The sequence below is a fragment of the Rhinatrema bivittatum genome, chromosome 12 (assembly GCF_901001135.1).
Source record: "Rhinatrema bivittatum chromosome 12, aRhiBiv1.1, whole genome shotgun sequence".
Taxonomy (NCBI): Eukaryota; Metazoa; Chordata; class Amphibia; order Gymnophiona; family Rhinatrematidae; genus Rhinatrema; species Rhinatrema bivittatum.
The window spans coordinates 25,097,090-25,116,573 of NC_042626.1; the positions used below are offsets into that span (position 1 = coordinate 25,097,090).

A 19,484-nucleotide genomic window follows, 5' to 3' on the forward strand; every position below is an offset into this window, starting at 1 on the left:
AAACTTAGCTTCTGATAGCCAAAGACTTTTTTTTTCTTCTAGTGATAGGCTGCTGCCCATGGAGCTGGGATTTAGACTGCAGCTCCCTCCCCATACCTGCGTGTGATCACTGTGTTCCCACAGGCAGGATATCATGACATCTACCCTCCTCACTTTCAGGTACGTACTTCACGCACGAAGCCAAAGGAGCTGACGATGCTGCGGATGCTGACACAGCAATCATCAACGCTGAAGGAGGGCAGAGTAACTCAGAGGAGAAGAAAGAATACTTTATCTAAATAAGCCTTGGATTCCAAGGAGGTGTCCAAACGCGGACAGTTACTGGCCCCCCTGCCCCACCCCCCATTTTAGAGGATAAAGAGACAGTTTGATTGGATCTTGCAAACATCCTTTTTCTTGTATATTTTTTTATTTCTTAGAAATGGGTGGATAGAGGCATGAGATTGGGAGGCTCTGCTATAATATGTGATGTGTTTTAAAAAAAAAAAAAAGTTTGAAAAAATTTCCTGGTAAAAGTGCACTCTGCTGTTTGACGCCTCATTTTTTTTTTAATTATTATTTTTCAAGGGATTTTTTTGGACCAAGTCAAACTTGGAATTAGCTTAGTTATGCTGTTTTCAGAAAATTCTGTGCCTTTCATTTTTGTATGTTGATTTTTTATTTTATTTTGTTTTTATTTACCCTTTTAGATTTTACCTGATTATTATTTTTTTGTTACTGCATGCTGATACCCCTTAAGCATTACTTCCCCTTCGCCTTTCCTCCCTGCAGTCTCACCTTGGTTGGTTTGTTCTACCCCCTCCTTATCCCAACAGAAAGAATTGGCATTGAGCAGGTATTTTTAGCATGATGAGTATGATGAATTATCACACCATTCCCACCCCCATCTTGTTGCTAAAAGAATAAACCAAAATGATTTGGGCCAGTGGACTAGAACCACTCATGTTCAAAATGCCTGGAAGCAGTAAAAATTGGAAAACAACACAGAAAATGCCTTGGAAAGTTTAGTATTCTGTGCTGTTGTGAAAATTGCCTATTCTTCCTAATACAGATATCAGCGGCGCTGGTAATCCATTCCATGCAGACGCTAGACTTGGGTGACTTCAGTCTGTCAGGTTACATTTGGGGCAAATTGCCTTGGCTGATACCCTAATTGAGTCTGACAGTTGAGGGCACTTGTTTTGGCAGGGCGGGGAATGTAATCTCATTCTTTAGAGGAGAGGATGGGATGAGGTACAACAAGACAGAGTCCAACTTTTGCCCATCGTTTCTCTTCACAAGTCTGTCTGCCTTCCCTAGTTTGACTATCTTTACCTTAATTTTTTTTTTTTAAAGAATTCCATTAGAGTGCAACTTAAAATCAAAATGTTTCATTTCCTTGTGCTTAGTTAGAAAGGCGTAGGATGTGGCCTGCTTGTACTGTATATTACAGAGCTTTGTCATGCTGAGTTTTCTGAGGAAAACACGCATATTTTCACTCCTCCCAACCTGCCTCCTCCTCCTTCCCCTCCCTCTCCGCCTCCCATCCTTTCCCAGTTTGGTTTCACAAATGCAGGTAGGAAAAATGTCTAGGTTTAGCCTTAATGCTTGGCCTTTCTCAAGTCTGAAAAGTTCAAGGTAAAGAAAGCGGGCAGTGGGGAATAATCAACATGTGCAGGTTGGTTGGGGGAAGGGGTAGCGAGAGCATTGTTACTATACTTCATCTAAACTCAGACACGAAGGGTTTTTTCCTAATGCTTTTATTTTATTTTTAAGAACAAGCCTTAGCTTCTCTCCTCAGCCTTAAGAACCCACTGCCAGCAGCAAACTCACTAGATTGTGACTAAGCTACTACCTTGAATTTCTAGCAGACCTTCCAACTTGCCCCAAGCATCAAGAAGGTGGTGCTATTGTTTTAAGAAAGCCACTGTTCCCCCTTTTGTGTGCCTACACAAGCTTTAGTGTTTTCACCCTGTCGCAATTTATTCCATTAACATTGACATTTCTTCCCATTTTTTTTAATTGACCCGGAAGTTTCATTTTCCTCCTCCTCTTCTGCACTTCTAGCTCTAGTCAGAACCAGGGCATCATGAGCCTTCATTTGCAGCTACCCAAGGATATTTTCCCCCATATTTTATATCTCCGGTCATCGCAGGAGTGGTCCTCGGCCGAGGGTGGTGCTGGGGGTGGGGGGGGGGGGGGGCTACATTCAGACACTTGCCATCACAAATTCTAAACAAGCCACTAGGAGTTGCCAATGTGCAATAACTGTGACTCCCTCCCTTCCCAGGAGCTGCAGAATCCCCTGCCCCACCCAAGCCAGGTAGCACAAGACCTTGAGCCAATGTGCAGCTCTGCCATGGAGCCTCCAGGCAGGCCCTTTTATATAGACATTTTATTTCTTTATAAGGAAAGGCAGCAATCACTTTTTTTAGAAGCCAGCAGGATTGGACGGTCTGGTTTTAATCTAAGAAACTCTTTGCTGAGAAATGGGTAAGCCATGCTGCCATTTAAAGGGGATGATTATCTTATTCATATTTGCTCTGGAGCTTGTCTTGTCCCTGTGGGGGGGGGGGGGGGGGGATATGGGAGGAGGGTTTGTTCAAGGAGGGGTAGATAAGGTAGTTACAGGTGAATCTTTTCCTCTGCTGTGCCACTAAAGCATCATATGCAAATTCCAACACATCATTATAGTATCTCGGGAACCATTTTGGATCTGGACTTTCGAACAGCAGATAGTAATAGCTTGTATGTTGAAAAAAAATCCCAAACTACTGTTACTCCAAGCAGCACTGCCGCCTCCTTGTTTTGGCCTGATTTGAATGGCATAATGGAGTAATCTCGTAGCCATTAGCCCATTTTTCCCCCCTTCAACATTGTCAAAATTAGTAGAAAAATGCTTTAAAATCATTTCTGAGGATGCGGTTTAAATATTTCCACCGGCGCACGAGTCTGTTTCTGGGCAGAGCACTCCCTTTTAAGGTGAATTTTAAGACCTGCACGCGGGAGCACACGTACACACGTTTGCCGGCTTGCGCACATGGATGCAACAATTTTATAACATACGGCCCACACGTGCGCGCGTGCTACAGAATCAGCTGTACGCGCGTGCACGTGGGCACCACTTTACGTGGTCGCACACATCTGCGTGCAAATGCCGCCTCAATCTCCTAAGTGGGGGGGATTTTAGTAGGTACGCACGCTGACACAATTACCTGTCTCCCCAGTTTGCCCCAGTAAAGGAAAGGACTTCCTAAACCCCCTAACTTGCTTCCCTTTTACCTTATTAGCCTTGACCCTTAAAACCCCACTGACTAGCCTAGGCGTTTTTGTTTCATGTCTTACACGCCATCCATAACCGAAGTAGAGTGACGCGGATAGGGACCCCCAGCGTGCGCTGGTGTACGTACTTGGTGCGCTGGTTTCATTTTTTTCTTGTTTCCTGGAATGCCCATGGTTCTCCCGTGCCCCCCGCCCTCACCTCGCCCATTCCCTGCCGGGAAACACGTACGTATCCGGACGCCTCTTAAAATCCGCCTAGCAAGCGCTGGGCTGACACGTGCACATATCTCCTGGCTTTGGCACGCGGAGGGCTTTTAAAATTCACCTGTTGGTGCGTGCCTCTGGCCGAGGCAGCAAGGATGAGAGAGGAGGTCCGCGGATGCACTGGACAGAGAGTCTCTGGGGGGGGGGGGGGGGAAGGACTCTATGAACATTTTGAACGCATTCTGAAGAAAGATCTGAAAGTGAGGGAAGAAACTGCAGTCATTTGCTTGTATTTGTATGCAGAAGGCACTGCTGCTTGAAAAAAGGGTACATCCAGGCTTCACTAAAACCAGAGCTATCCTTCAGACCTGTCACTCGGGCTTCACAGCAGAGGACCGGGCACAAATGTACTTGTAGTAATGGGGTTCTGAGTCAAGCTTTTTTCCATTGAACGTTAACTTGCTGGGGGAAAGAGTGGTTCATCCTGACCAAGTCGGCCTTTTCCAGTGAATCAGTGTGCTAAGAACGTGGCCTCATTTTAGCCACGTGGAAGGGTTGGCTTGACACCACACGTGGATAAACATGCAGGGGTCCGCCACTAGCGTAGGCTCCCTTGGTTTCCCAGCGCCTGGGAATGTGTCTGTGACTGCCTCCTCCGCTTGTCCTTTTAATTTAGAAATGCCGCCGCCCTTGGTTTAACTTGGGGCAGAAATTGCATCCGTGGCGCACTAAATGGTGGCCCACATGCCCTCTGCGTGATTATTCAAAGTCAGAATGGGGGGGATTTTGCCTCCACTGTCACCACCTCCACCTCTTTTCATTTCACTTTCAGAAAACTTTTTAAAATTTGCATTGAGAATTTGTTTTTATTAAACTGGAAAAAAAAATACATAGTTACAAACTTTTAAGGCGAAATGTGAATTTTAAAGCATCTGCAGGTTAGCAGTCTGTTGGCAAAAGCTGTGTTCCATGTTTTTTGTGGACTTGTATTTTGTATTTTAATTTTTCGTTTCATAGTGAATGATTCTGGTGTTTGCAAAGCTGCCATTTTTAATATTGTTATGTTTTGTGTTTTGTACACAGAAGATCTTGGTTGTTTGGGGGGGGGGGAGGGGGGTGTTTCACCTTCTTTAGAAAGGTTGAATCAGGTTGGCGATAAAGCCTTTTCTTAGCAAGCGGTCTGGAATGTTAACATTAAATAAAAAAAAAATAATAATAATAAAATAAAAAAAAAATCCACTGTTGGTCAAGATTACCAAACCCATTGCCACATATCGATGCTGCTTGTTGATATGAGCATTGAAACCAGCCTACACGAAAGAATCGAGTGATTTGAGGCCGTGTGAGGATCATGACCCTGCCGTCCACAGGGGCCAGCTGTAGGCCTGTGCTGCTGTTTCATGGGCGTGATGGTAATGGCTTTGAAGGGGGGGGCGGTGCATGCTCCAGGAGGGACTTGTTCCTCTCCCTCCGCTCCCTCGCTTTGAGGGAGGGAGGGGGGTGTTCCTGGTTTTCGTACAGTGCACCGCTAGCACTAAAGCCAGCCCTGGCTGTGTATTACTGCCTTCTTAGATCTCGGTGATTCTGCCCTAAAATCACCATGACAGAGTCGCAGCTACGCTTTACCAATGTTGTATATTCCTCATCTTTTACTGATTAAAGTCACTGGGGGGAAAAAATAGGTCATCCGTGTATAACTGCTCTGTTTACTGGTCAGAACATTTTTTTTTTTTAATGTATTTTTATAAACTCCACATTGTAGTCAAACACAATCTGGACAAGAAATAATGAAACAAAATTATCCAGTTAAACCAATGAAATAATTCACCATTGCATAGAATTAGGAAATGATATTTTTCCAACCAAGCCCACAGGAATGGAGACAGCAAGGGGAAAAAGGTCATTGTATCATCATCAAAGCATACACCAAATCAATAGTTCCATATCACAGTCCTCGGAATAATTCCCTGCAATAACATATTATGTCATATTAGGATGATATTGATGTAGTCATTGTTTTAAATGTCTGTACTCTGCTTAGCATGATTCATTATAGGTAGATAACAAATACTGTAATAAATAACAGACCAGAACACTTTTACCTAACCCATTCTGTCACTGCACAGAGAAAATGGGTTCTAAAGTGCAGGATGTGACCTTTCTTTTTCTTTATTCTGTTTGATGGCTCTGGTGACAGAGAGAGAACCCATCCCAACCTTCTTATGCAATTAGTGTGTTTGGGGGGGGGGGGGGGAGTGGTTTTAACCAGAAAGCTGGGCAGAGGGGAACTAGAAAGCTGATGCAATAGAATGTATCCAGCCTTGCACATGGGGTTATATGCGGTTGGACGCTCTAGACTAGCACTCGATGCAATAAGGAGATTACCGCATCCAAATCAAACGCATAGCCGATAGTGCTCATCACATGTAAATTCCATGTAGATGAGGCTATTAGCTATTACTTCCCTCCCCTCCCCAAAAAAAAAAAAAAAAAAAGCAGGAATGCGCTGGGCGCCCAACGCAAACTTTTTAACACTGCAAGTTTAACTCCAGCCTCGGAGGTGAAGTAAAGTCCATTCATGAGTCAAGGGCTCAGGAGAAATAAAAAAATAAAAATACGGTCCTTTGTGTTATATGTGTGTCCTCCTTAGTATCATTGTGACACTTTAATTTACTGCTTAGGGTGGAGAAAAAAAATGTATGTTGGGTTGATTTAAAAAAAAAAAAAAAATTCTTATGACCGCACAATTTAGATGTCCATAGCAAGAGGCACTTAATATAAGACACTTAGCAACCTCAGCAAAATAACAGAATTATTGGCCTGATGAAGAATAAAAATGGATGCTTATATTGAGCGCCCATTTCACTTGTGGACGCACAATTCTCCCAGGCATGCCCTCTTTTTTTTTTTTTTTTTTTTACGCAGTCTCGTTTAAATACTGCATTGAGCGCCCAGGGGATGTTAGCTGCACGAATGTTAGGAAAACGGGCACTCTGTATGAGCGCCCATTTTCAGAGCATGCCTTATTGCATTGGCCCCTCAGAGTAAACTGGTACCTATCCATGCAGGCTCTTGAAGTTCAATTCATTCTAATACAGAACTGTTAGCTTAAAAACATTAGGGCGCAGGCAGGTAATGCTATAAAAGAAAATATTTGTAAATGGCCCAGTTCACTTGTGTATAGAAATAAGGTGCTTTCAGACATGGCTTGGTGACTTAAGAGAGGTATACTTCTCAAAGGCATGGACAGTACACTTGGCTGAGGTGTGTAATTGTAAAACTCTATGTGCCTTGTTATGCTTTGATATTTTAATCTCAAGTGGCTCGGAGAGTCACAAGTAGGGTAGCTAGCTGGTTCCATTTTTTTGGCCCAGACAGGCTGATCCAGTCCTGGTTGTCAGCCTGCTGTATGCAAGGACATACAGTCCTGCTTTTCTCACAGGGGAGAATGCATGCAGTGGGATAAAACCAAAGTCAAGCAGTTAAAAAAAAAAAAAAAAAAAGGGAGCCAGCCGGCAACAGCGTGGCATGAATGGAATTCCAGGCCACGCGGCCCTGACCTCTTGATGGCGAGTGGAATTCCCCCCGGTCCCCCTCGGTTAAGCACTAACTAAACTCATTGCAGAAGCCGGGTTTTGCTGTAGCATGCCAAATTTCATTCTGCTGCTACTGTCCCGGCACAAATCTAGCTCTCAGCTGAATTTAAACTCCCTTCCCAAAAGACTACTGTGGAAGGTGGCAGTGGGTGGTCGATTCCCTGAAGTCCATGAAAGAGAATCTGTGCTCTTTTAATCAGCTCATTGTCCAGGACAATTAACAAGCAGACAGTGCTGGTTTTAATGGCTGGTAATTGTATAATCATATTAACCCTTCCATAGCTGTATGAAAAAGGGTGATCATCAAGGTTTATCCACAAGGATTCCAAAGACCTAAGAAATTTAGTTTGGTGCATTAATTTTTAAAACTCTTGCCATATTTTCTTTCTCACTGTTTTCTCCCTGGCCGCAATCATTGCCACCCCCTCTCGCTCCATTGTTTTTTTCTCTCCCCAGAAGTGTACTGCAGTGGGTGCCGTCCGTGTTTCTGATGTAACTTTTTTGACTTAACAATGTTGGAGATGTCTCAGGTTTGTGTGTTTCCTTGATTACCTGTCTCTCTTGTCTCAGGTAGATTGCAAAGTTTAGGGTTCCCACCCCAGACATTGGAACAAAACGAAAGGAAAAATCCTCCTCCCTGACACACACACACAACCATGTGGAATTATGGATATTTTGGGTTTTATTTTATTTTATTTTTTTAGTTGTATATGGTTTATGTATCTTATGACATATACAGTGCACTGTTTGAAATGTATTGTTGAGTATTACTTTGTAAAATCATCATGTAAGTTTTTTGGGTTTTCTTTTCAAACAGAAAAATAGTGGGGGAAAAGAACAAACTTGTTTCCGATCAAATAATAAGGGATTGTTACAAAAGGATGTGAAATGCAAGCCAGGTAGGCTTGGTCTTTGATCGCTTACACACACACATGCAGCTGTTCTTCATTTTTCTCTTGGTAGGCCGGTTCTGTTTTTAAAGGTTATACATGGACAATGTTACAGTGTAAAAAAAAAAAAAAAAAAAAAGCAAAAAAATCTTCATTTGTTTCCATTCACATTTTGTATTGGTTCACCTGTACCATTTTTACAGAAAGAAGTACTATAAAAAAAAAATATCTGTCTTCTTAATAAAAAAAAAAGTTAATGTTACAGGCTTAGTCTCTGTTTTGTGTGCCTAAGAAATTAGCTGACTGCAGATAGGGATCTTGTATTATTGTTATTTTGCAAACGTAAGTGTTAAAGAGCTTCTGGAGGCTGGTGCAGCATTGCCTTAGAATAAAATAAAACTGCAGCCTTTGTGTACCCTGCAATGTTCCAGGAAGCGTGCAGAGCACATGACGGCGTCTTGTGCCTGTCCCAGGACAATATTTTACTTTTACTTTTGGACCCCTCACCACCACCCCCTTTTTTTTTTTTTTCACCTGAAAGTTTCCTTTGTATGTGCAGCTGAATCAGAACCAAGGCTGGGAACTGGAGCCACGTGTGCCTTCAGAGCTTTTTTTTTTTTTTTTTTTTTTTAATCCTATATTTATATTTTTTTAATATTTTCCCTCCACTCCTCCCCTGCCTCCAAGTGTGCAGTAACAGTCCTCAGCTGGGGGGAGGGGGGGTGCCTCAGGACCCCTTCCGCCTTGCAGACCTGGGCCCTGAGTCCAGCTGTTAGGTGTCACCCTTACGCATTGACCAGGACTCCCCCCTTCCCCCCCTGCAGATGCCACCTCCATAGTCTCCTCTGCGCTAGTCGGCCCTGGGGAGCGGAAGACCTGATTGAAGGATCAAGCCCAGGGACCTTCCACTGGGCCAGATCTGTTGGCCACCTCAGCTGCGGGCTGCCCCTTTCACCAGCAGTGAGAATAACCAGTAACTTCCTGGCACTGGATCCGATTGGTCTGCTTTTTGCTATGCTGTCACAAAGGATAGCACTCAACACCGCATGGACCAATAAGACGCTTAAGGGTGTGATGTCATTCACATTCTATTTCCCAGATTTGTCTGCTCCAAAGGGAGTCGCTCCCCAGAATACTCTTAACGGTTTTTTTAATCAATTAAATTCTTGATTGGTACAGGACAATAAGTCACCACTTGCATGCTATGCTATGTGAAGAGTAGTTGTCTTCTAGGCCAGAGGCCTTAACATCTGTTCTGCACTCTCCTTGCTTGCATTCCAGGTGTGCCAGTCACTTCATGACATCATCAAACTCTCAGATTCACTTATAGTATCCAAGGTGGCCTCCCCTCCTTTCAAAAATAACCTGGGGTTGGGCAGAAGCCACCTGGCTTGCATCTTTTAAAACAGAAGCATACAATTAGTATTTAGAACGGCCCCTGTTCCAGCAGATTAATCCTGCCAAGCCGTTGCTCTCTAGGTTGCTGTAGAGATTTAAGTGCAGTATTGACCAGATTTTTTTATGCAAGGCTGCTGGGCCTCACAAGCAAAATGCAAAGAAACCAGAATGTTAATATAAAAACTTCTTTTGGGATAAGAAACTCCAGGGATTTTAGGACCTTTTTTTTTTTTTTTTTTTCCTTCCTTTAATAAGTGGTTTGAGGCTTTTTGTATTTATTTGTAGGCCTGATAGATTTTCATTAAATGTCCCCAGAGGTTCAAGGTGCTGGGATAGGCATTAATTGTTGTAATCTTTCAATGTCCTTTTTTGTTTGTACACAACAGGATTATTGCTTCCTCTTCTGAGATGATATGCAAGCAGCAGAACCAGGATGATTGTCGGAGTTATTTATTTATTATTTATTTTTTTTCTTTAAAAGTTTTTATATCGCTAATAAAATTAGTAGCAATCCATCCAGGCGGTTCAAGGCTGAAGTTCACACTCTAAGGCAGAGGTTTGTCGGTGGCGATAGACGGTTGTCATACCACATGTTACTAACTTAACTGGATGCAGCCAAAAGTGTATCTCCCCCCCCCCCAAGTTCTTCTCCCCCTCCCAAAAAAATAAAAACACTACAGATCATACTTTATTTGGTGGCGTAACAGGGTCACAGCATTATTATATATACACACATGATATCCTAGGCTCAAGTCAGTCCCAATTGTAACTGTAAAGCTGATTCAAATGGGATGGTTTGATTCAAAATTTATTGGCTTCATAGAAACATAGAAAGTGACTGCAGAAAAGGACTCTACGGCCCATCCAGTCTGCCAGCAAGCTCCCATAGTTACCAGTTTCCCATACTTATCAGTTATTCAGACCGCTAAGGTTAGGGCTCTTGTTGGTTACTGTTTGAGTCCAATTTCCTTCCCACCCCCCACCCCCCCCTGTTGAATCAATGTTGGAGTTGCACCAGAAGTGTAGTATCAGGCTCTTGGTTAAGGGTAATAACCACTGCATCAAGCAAGTTACCCCCATGCTTATGTGTTTTCCCAGACCGTACAATTCAATGTCTTTGTTGGTTGTTGTCTGAATCCAATTCCTCTTTTCCCCCTGCTGTTGAAGCAGCGAGCAATCATGGAGTTGCATCACAATTTGAAGGCTATTTGCTAAGGGTAGTATAACCGCCACACCAACAAGATACCCCCCCCCCCCATGCCTTTCTTCATTCCCCTCCCTCTTGCCTTTAGGAATCCACAGTGTTTATCCCATGCCCTTTTGAAATCTTGCACCGTTTTTGTCTTCACCACCTCCTCCGACAGGGCATTCCAGGCATCTAGCACCCTCTCCGTGAAGAAATTATTTTCTGACATTGCTTCTGAGTCATCCTCCCTGCAGTTTCATTTCATGACATCTAGTTCTAATGGATTCATTCCAGTGGAAAAGGTTTGTTGATCGTACATCATTAAAACCTTTCAAGTATGTGAAGGTCTGTATCATATCTCCTCTGCTCCTCCTCTCCTGCAGGATATACACATTTAGGTGTTTCAACCTTTTCTCATAAGTCATTTGATGAAGATCTCTCACCATTTTAGTCGCCCTTCTCTGGACCACCTCCAACCTGTCTCTTTAGATCACTAAACAGCGCTTCACTCCCCATCGCATACAGATGCATGACTCTACACTTCTTGGCATCAAATCCCAGTTGCCATATCTTCAACCACTCTTCAAGCATCCTCTCCACTCCTTCTGGTGTGTCCACTCTGTTGCAGATCTTTGTATCATCCGCAAATAGAGAAACTTTACCTTCTATCCCTTCCGCAATGTCGCTCACAAAGACGTTGAACAGAACTGGTCCCAACACCGATCCCTGCAGCACTCCACTTAACACCATTCTCTCTTCAGAGTAGGTTCTATTTACCATCACACTCTCTTCTATCCGTCAGCCAGTTTGCAATCCACGCCACCACTTTGGTGCTCATTCCCAAGCTTCTCATTTTGTTCATGGGTCTTTGATGCGGGACCGTATCAAAGGCTTTACTAAAATCCAAATAAATCACATCGAGTGCTCTTCCCTGATTCAATTCTCTAGTCACCCAATCAAAGAAATCAATCAGATTCATCTGAAAAGACCTTCCCCTGGTGAATCCATGCTGACGTGGATCAAGCAAGCCACCATATTGTGGGTAGTTCACTGTCTTTTCTTTCAGCAGAGTCTCCATTAATTTCCCTGCCACTGAGGTGAGGCTAACAGGCCTGTAATTTCCAGCCTCCTCTCTGCTCCCACTCTTGTGAAGAAGGGACCACACCGCTCTTCTCCAGTCACTCGGCACTACTACTGTTTCCAGGGATCTGTTGAACAGGTCACTCAGCAGACCCACCAGCACATCTCTGAGCTCCCTCAGTATCCTAGGATGAATCATCAGGCCCCATGGCTTTGTCCACTTCCAGTTTTCCTCACTCTTCCCATACATTCTCTTCTGTAAATGGAGTTTTATCAGATCCACCACCTTATTAACCAACGATTGTCCTTCTCCAGGGTCTTCCTTAGTGAACACTGAACTGAAGTATTTGTTTAATATTTCCACATTTTCTTGGTCTCTCTCCACACATTGATCCTTTTCACTTTTCAGTTCCACTATACCACCTCGGCCCTTTCTCTGATGTATCTGATAAAAGTTTTGTCACCTCTCTTTACCTCTTTGGCAATCCTTTCTTCTGCCAGGCGTTTTGCTTTCCTGATTATTTTCTTCACCTCTCTCTGTTTAGCCAGATAATCTTCCCTGTGTTTATCTTTTTGGGATCTTTTATATTTCTTGAACACTGTTCTTTTAATTTTTATTTTATCAGCCACCTCCTTAGAGAACCAGATAAGTTTCTTATTTCTCTTTCTTTTCTTTACTTTTCTAACATAAAGATTAGTTGCCTTTGTGATCGCTCCTTTTAGTTTGGCCCACATTTGTTCCACCTCTCCCATTTTCTCCCAGCCTTCAAGTTCCATGTCCAGGAATTTTCCCATTTCAGCAAAGTCCGTATTTTTGAAGTTCAAAACTCGGGTCTTCATGTGATTTCTCCATGTCCTATTCACAATAGAGATGTGAATCGTGTCCTCGATCGTCTTAACGATCGATTTCGGCTGGGAGGGGGAGGGAATCGTATTGTTGCCGTTTGGGTGTGTAAACTATCGTGAAAATCGTTAAAATCGTGAGCCGGCACACTAAAACCCCCTAAAACCCACCCCCGACCCTTTAAATTAAATCCCCCACCCTCCCGAACCCCCCCCCCCAAATGCTTTAAATTACCTGGGGATCCAGCGGTGGTCCAGAACGGCGGCGGTCCGGAACGGCCCCCTCAATTGAATCCTGTTGTCTTCAGTCGGCGCCATTTTGCAAAATGGCCGCCGCAAAATGGCGGCGGCCATAGACAAAAATGATTCGACGCAGGAGGTCGTTCCGGACCCCCGCTGGACTTTTGGCAAGTCTTGTGGGGGTCAGGAGGCCCCCCCAAGCTGGCCAAAAGTTCCTGGGAGTCCAGCGGGGTTCAGGAAGCGATTTCTTGCCGCGAATCGTTTTCCGTACGGAAAATGGCGCCGGCAGGAGATCGACTGCAGGAGTTCGTTCAGCGGGTTTTTGTCTATGGCCGCCGCCATTTTGCGGCGGCCATTTTGCAAAATGGCGCCGGCTGAAGACAACAGGATTCAATTGAGGGGGCCGTTCCAGACCGCCGCCGTTCTGGACCACCGCTGGATCCCCAGGTAATTTAAAGCATTTGGGGGGGGGGGGGGTTCGGGAGGGTGGGGGATTTAATTTAAAGGGTCGGGGGTGGGTTTTAGGGGGTTTTAGTGTGCCGGTTTTCCTGCCCTCCCCCTTCCCCCGATTTACGATTTTTTAACGATAAATCGGGGGAATTGGTATTGTATAGTGGCCCTAACGATTTTTGACGATTTAAAATATATCGGACGATATTTTAAATCGTCAAAAAACGATTCACATCCCTAATTCACAATATCAAACCATACCATTTGATGATCACTGGTGCAGACATTCAGTCGATACTTAGCTGGATAAGTTATATCTGGGTATGTTAAACTTGCTCTACGGCTAGTCTAACTTATCCTCATAACTTAACTGGAAAAATATCAATACTGATCAGGTTAATGGATAAATAGCTCCACAACCCCCTCCCCAATATCCAGCTATCTTCCCAGCTGGATATATTCAGGCGCTGCCACTTAGCTGGATATGTCACTACTTACAGTACCTAGCTAATAAGCACTGAATGTTGAATTCATAATCTGCCTCAGGACCATTCTTAAGGTGGAATATCAAATGTCTGTAAAGAAATACCTGGTCAGCCCTCCCCCCCCCCCCCCCCCTTGCTAATACCAGCTAGGCCAAGATAGCAGCAGCTGGGGTGGACAGTCAGGGCACAGCCCACATCCACCTGTGTCGCCCTCCAGGCAATGGGCCAGTCAACCTCTAAATCATCTCCACGGCAGCAGGAAAAGGAAAGCGGGTGAGTCACCTGGGTTCCCTCCCTTTTTAGCCCTTATTTATTGGCCTTTGACTTCACCCCACACCCATCTTTCTCCATCATCAGTGAACAGAAAGAAAAAGCCAACATGGGGGAGGATTCACCTCCTTTGTAGGGAACTTTCTTTCTCTTTTCCTCCTAATCATTATCATGGGCATCCTTTCTTCCCCAGAGCAAGTCAGGTTCTAATATTGCCCCATGGAAGTCATGTCCCTACAGACCCAATCACTGTAACACTGAATCTTGAGGGTCATTTCCCTCCCCCCAACCCAATTGCTGTAATGCTGCACCCTGGCAATCATTTTTCCCAATGCCAGTCACTATAATGCAGCATCATGGGGATCATTCTCCACCCCTACCCCCCTCATAACCAGGCTCCAGAATAGTGCATCATGGCGAGAGGGGTTGGGATGTCATTTTATCCAAAATCGGTCATTGTAACACTATATCAAGCAGTTTATTTTTACCATCCCACTACACATCCAGCAAGGCTTAATCAACTTGCTTGTGTTTGTAATGGAACAACCCCCTTAACCATAAGACCACGAGAGAAACCAAATACAAGTACACAAACAGAAAAAGCTGGCTATTAATTTATTTAAGACATTTCCAAATGCTCAAGGTGAAGGTCAGGCAGCATATAAATTTCAACAATATAAACATTTCAAAATCTTAATAAATAACCTTAAATCATAAATATAGCTAAACAGCACAGATAATGACACCAATCCTATTGTGCTATATATTAATATGTATCTAGCCTCATTATAGCAAAGCTTATTAGGACAATGGGAGTAAAATTCAAATTTTATACAGATGATATCCAGCTAATACCATGAATTCTACAATAAAAGATCCAGGCGAACAGATACATTTCTGTTTGAGGAAGATGCAGGATTGGATGACTCCCAATAAATTGGTACTAAACATTGCCAAAACAGGGATGCAACTTACTCAAAGCAATATTCCACTGGAAAAAGTGCCCATTATATGAGATTGAAGGAAGGGTCTGACCATTACAGTCTGAGGTGAAGGATCTTATGGGTAGTGCTGGACTCTGATTGTTGCAAATCCATCCAAAATTCTACCGCTAGGCTGTTGGAGGAAGTTCCAAGGAGGCCCCATTCCATTCCTGTTTTAGCAAATCTCCATTGGTTACCTATTTTGCAGAGAAAAAAAGTTTAAATGACTTGTGGTGATATTTATTAAAGCCCATCAAGGAGCTGGTCCGAAATATCTACATGAATTATTAGTCCTCTACAAGCCAGGAAGAATATTACATTTTTTAGGACAAGATATGCTAACAATACCACCATTAAAAACAAAATGCGTGCGTAGCTTGTCCACTACTTGGAAAAGGGCCTTTTCTGCCCTTGGCCCAACACTTCGGAATAGCTTTCCAGGCTCCCTTAAAAAGGAGACAGACCTAAAGCTAGGGCTTAAAATTCTACTCTTTCAAGAGACCTTCCAAACTTAATTGATGCTAGGTGCTAGCTTCCTGTTTTGTTTTTTTTAAACGTGCATTGCAGAGAATTATATGTTATGGGTGTTTTATGAAAAAATGTGTGCTGTTTTCAGTATTATGCTATTTTTTTTGTATTATAAAACCTGGGATTATTACTCGTGCTGGGATTATTATTATTGCTGAGAGATCGCAGAATATAAATAAATTACGGAACAAAATCAAAGCCTCTCTCTCCTCCCAATCCAGGTATTATCTGTTTTACTTAGTTCTCCAGACCTTTGTCTCTGTGATTGTGAGCTAAAAAAAAAACCAAAAAAACCCTGCCCGCAGATAATATGGGCAGAGTTAGGAACCACAGACTTTTTTTTTTCCTTTAATTCTTCTGTTTCTACAAATTAATCTAGGCATTCGCAGGCGTCCGGATAAACCTCGTTATGGATCAGTTTGCTCAGACCCGTGCTTGCAACTTGGGGGCTAACCCCCTATCCTACACCTGTAAACCCCCACAGCATGGCTTCCCCGGGTGTCCAAACCCCATCAGACAATGACTGGGTACAAGTGTACCATGTTCCCTAGCAGCCTGCCCCTCTCAGGTGGGGATAAGGACGTCGCATCCTGCTCAGAAGTCACTCAGCGTTGACCTGCATCTTTTCAATCACTTAAGGGCCTGAGGACCTAGAGCCAGACAGCCTCAGAGCGCGGAAAAATCGGCGCTTAAGTGTTCAGGCTTCACAACCTTCTGTTTTCAGGATGCCTGGTCCAGCTCCTGGCAAATTTCCAACATGATTGTCTTAAGTCTTTCCTTAAGTGGTATGCTCGTGGGTTAATTATTCTCCAGGTTTAAATTTGCTGTGAACAGCAGGGCGTCCAGGCTGGTGTCAGCAAAGTTACAGATGCAGCTCCCAATACTGTTTATCCTACATTAGCGTTTACTTAAGTAGAAAATTGATCTGTCATTGATATTTCAATCTTCCACGGCTGGTGTTTGGAAGCAATGAATGCAAGCCTTTGATAGCAGGCAAATATTGAAATCCCTTATTATACAGTGCTAACTGTATTTAATTTTTTATTGCACTGTTCAGTTTCTTTACATTTTTTTTTTTTTTTTTGGAGAGGGGAGAGAAAAGGACTATGTGTTTCCTGTATTATTTTATTTATTTATTTAATGCTTTTTTTTACGCCGATGTTCGTTTGCACATCACATTGGCTTACAGAGAACTAAATATAAACAGAATGGTATGAGAAAATAGAAGTTACAGCTCAAAAATTAAACACTTTTCCTAGTGCAGTCCTTCCCTGAAGTAGCCCAGATTCTGTAGAAGGGGGAGTGTGTTTATCGCCTGCAGGGACCAAGGACTCAGTAAAGGGGAAGGAGGGAGGGAGCACTAAGCATCCCCGTGACACATCGAGGGGTAGGAGAAGAAGGTGGCATCGTTCTTTAATGGTCCTATGGCAAAATCACAGGCGAATATAGCTCAGGAATCACCAGAAATATACGGATGTGCAGTCGCTTTTCCCGAACTAGGCAATGACAACGAAATTTCCTAATTCGGAATGGTTCGGGAGAGCTGAAAAACGATTGAATTGTTTCCGAAATTTCAGAAATGCGCGCTAACTCTGCCAGGTTAGTGCGCACTAACGCGAAAATTGGAGCCCCCTCAAAAAAACCCCGATCCGCGGGAATAACGAAATTCCTGCGCGGGGGGGGGGGGGGGGGGGGGGCCGAAACGAAGCATGACACGAAATTATTACCCGAAGCACATCTCTAAAATATAGTGGTAGCTGGCAAACCCAAGATCTGCAGCCACTGTTTTTGCTTCTCTTTCCTGTGTGTACGGAGGCACCATTGGGCCAAAGCACCACATCAAATTTAAGCCTCGTTACGCAATAACACTTAAGCAGCCCAAAATAACTAAAGAAAAAAAATGAAAGCCATCAAAAACCTTTTCATCTTAATGCTTTTCTATAGTGCAGCCCCTTGAGATTAAATTCCCCCTGCAGAGCTCCATAATACCAATTGCATATTTCAAGCGCTCTAAAAATAATAAAAACAGAAGCTGGCTTACAGTTCTTAGTAATCTGAGAATCTGTATTGTCCAGCCCTCGCCACATCACCACTTGCCAGTTTCTGAAGCCCTTGTGGGTCTAATGTCTCTTGGCCACAGAGACTCTGTTGCAAAGTTTTCCCAGCCATCGGTGGCCCTAGCTAAGTTTCATTGCTACAATCCATGCTACTGTCTATGGAGTGAATTTTCAAAGGCGATAGGCATGTAAAAGTAGCATGTATCATAGCAATTTTCAAAAGCCCTTTGTGTGCACGCAAAGTCCACTGGCGTACATGAAACCTCTTCAAAATTACCTATGTGTTAATTTGCATTTTCTGTTTAGTTTGAGCTAATCTCACCTGATTTATTTCTACCAATGGAGCTCTAGGAATCGAGATTGCTCAGAGTCTGTTTCCCCAAATGATTTAGACAGACACTTCTGGTAGGACCATTGTGAGGGTGTGAGGCATCCTAGCCGAACCTTTACAGCGTTGCCCTTCCCTCTCCACACACAGTTTATTTTATTTATTTATTTATTTATTTATTTAAGGCTTTTATATACAGACTTTCTTGATACAAATCAAATCAACTCGGTTTACATCGAACAAAGCGGTTAACCGTAACCAATTAACAAGAGACATAGATTGAAGAAGCAAAAAAGGTACATTATAACAGGGGCGCAAAAACTGGGGATAGGGAATAACGAGGGGAGAGCAGAGATGAGATAATTAACACAGTTAAAAATTGTGCATTGATAATAGCGTAGACAGAGACCCCTAGGACTCCACTATCCAGTTTATCTCTAGCTAAATCACTAGGCTAGGATTTAGTAGTTGGCAGACCATCCCTGCAGGCACCTCCACAGAGGCCTGGATTGGTCAGCAGTGCACTATAAAAGCAGGATGTGCAGGGGGAGTGGAGTGGCTTGGGGTTTTTGGTTCTGGTACAGGAGAAATAGTATTTTGGAGTTTTGAGTTGGAGGAGTGGTGCTTGATCCCTATTTTTAGGCTTCACAGTCTGATCCAAGGGAAGAGGAGACTCCGTCCTGGCCAGTACCTCACATGATAGAAGGGATTGTCTTGGAAGGAGGAGTATTTGTGTCTTCTTTTTTTCTGCTTTTTGGAGTCCTGCTTTTGCCTGAGGAGGATTGCATTCCTTGCCTTAAAGGTCAGGATAAGGTTCTGGGATTACTTCCGCCCAGCTAAGGCGGGACTGCACTGACCTGATAGAGAAGAAGAAAGAAGCCATTTTTGCAAAGAGTTTTGTTTTTGAGAGGAATTCTTTTGCCACCAGTTCCTGTCCACTGAGAAAGAGGAGAGATTGTTTTGATTTTTAACACTTTTTATGGGACTTTCTACCACCAGAAGTTCAGCTTTTACCATCAGAGGAAGCGCTAAGGAGATCTTAGCCTCACTAGGGACCCTCACTCTATCACTCAGCTCTTTACCTAGTGCTTACCATCCTAAAGAACACACTGACTGCTTAGAAACCTGAAGAAAGAGCTACCTTTGGACTGTTTATTTTTTATATGAAGATAAATTAGAGAATTTTTGTTGTAAATTGGACTTCAAGTATTTTTGCAGTAACCTTTATTTTGTTGAACATCCCAGCAGAGTGTCCAGAGTCTTCCTTCAGAATCGGAGGTGCCACCGAGCAAGGACATCTGAATAGTGAGTACACCTGAGAGTAACCAAAGGGAGAGACTGTCTGTTGGTACCCATCCCCTTCAACCTAGGGCTCCAGAGGTTCATCCTCCTCCCCCGCCGGAAAGAACTCTAGCATGCCGGGGCCAGTGGACTGTGTTTGTGTGAGATCTGGGAGAAAAAGTGGCCCTGGGGACAATAATGTGCTCTTGCATTCTGGGAGGGGGTTACAATAGATTTTACATGAAAAAGGATAGTCAATCTTCTGACACAAAGATGTCACTTACAGCAACATACATATTGTAATTACATGCACTGCTGTGCTACCAATCAGAAAACCTTGCAAAACAATAAATGGAGCCCATATGATATTATGCCTTTTGTAAAGCAGGTTGGGTAATGGCTTG

At 43.5% G+C, this 19,484-nt stretch overlaps 1 protein-coding gene across 5 annotated transcripts in view; it reads left to right on the plus strand.

Moving 5' to 3' along the window:
- The window catches only part of CADM1 (cell adhesion molecule 1), a 564,860-nt gene extending 556,770 nt beyond the window's left edge, over positions 1-8,090 (plus strand). For all 5 annotated transcript variants that reach the window (XM_029572377.1, XM_029572371.1, XM_029572373.1 and 2 more), the window contains one exon: positions 160-8,090. In XM_029572377.1, the coding sequence (XP_029428237.1) occupies positions 160-278 (119 nt within the window). In that variant the 3' untranslated portion in view covers positions 279-8,090. The remainder of the gene's footprint in view (positions 1-159) is intronic.
- The last annotated feature ends 11,394 nt before the right edge of the window (positions 8,091-19,484 follow it).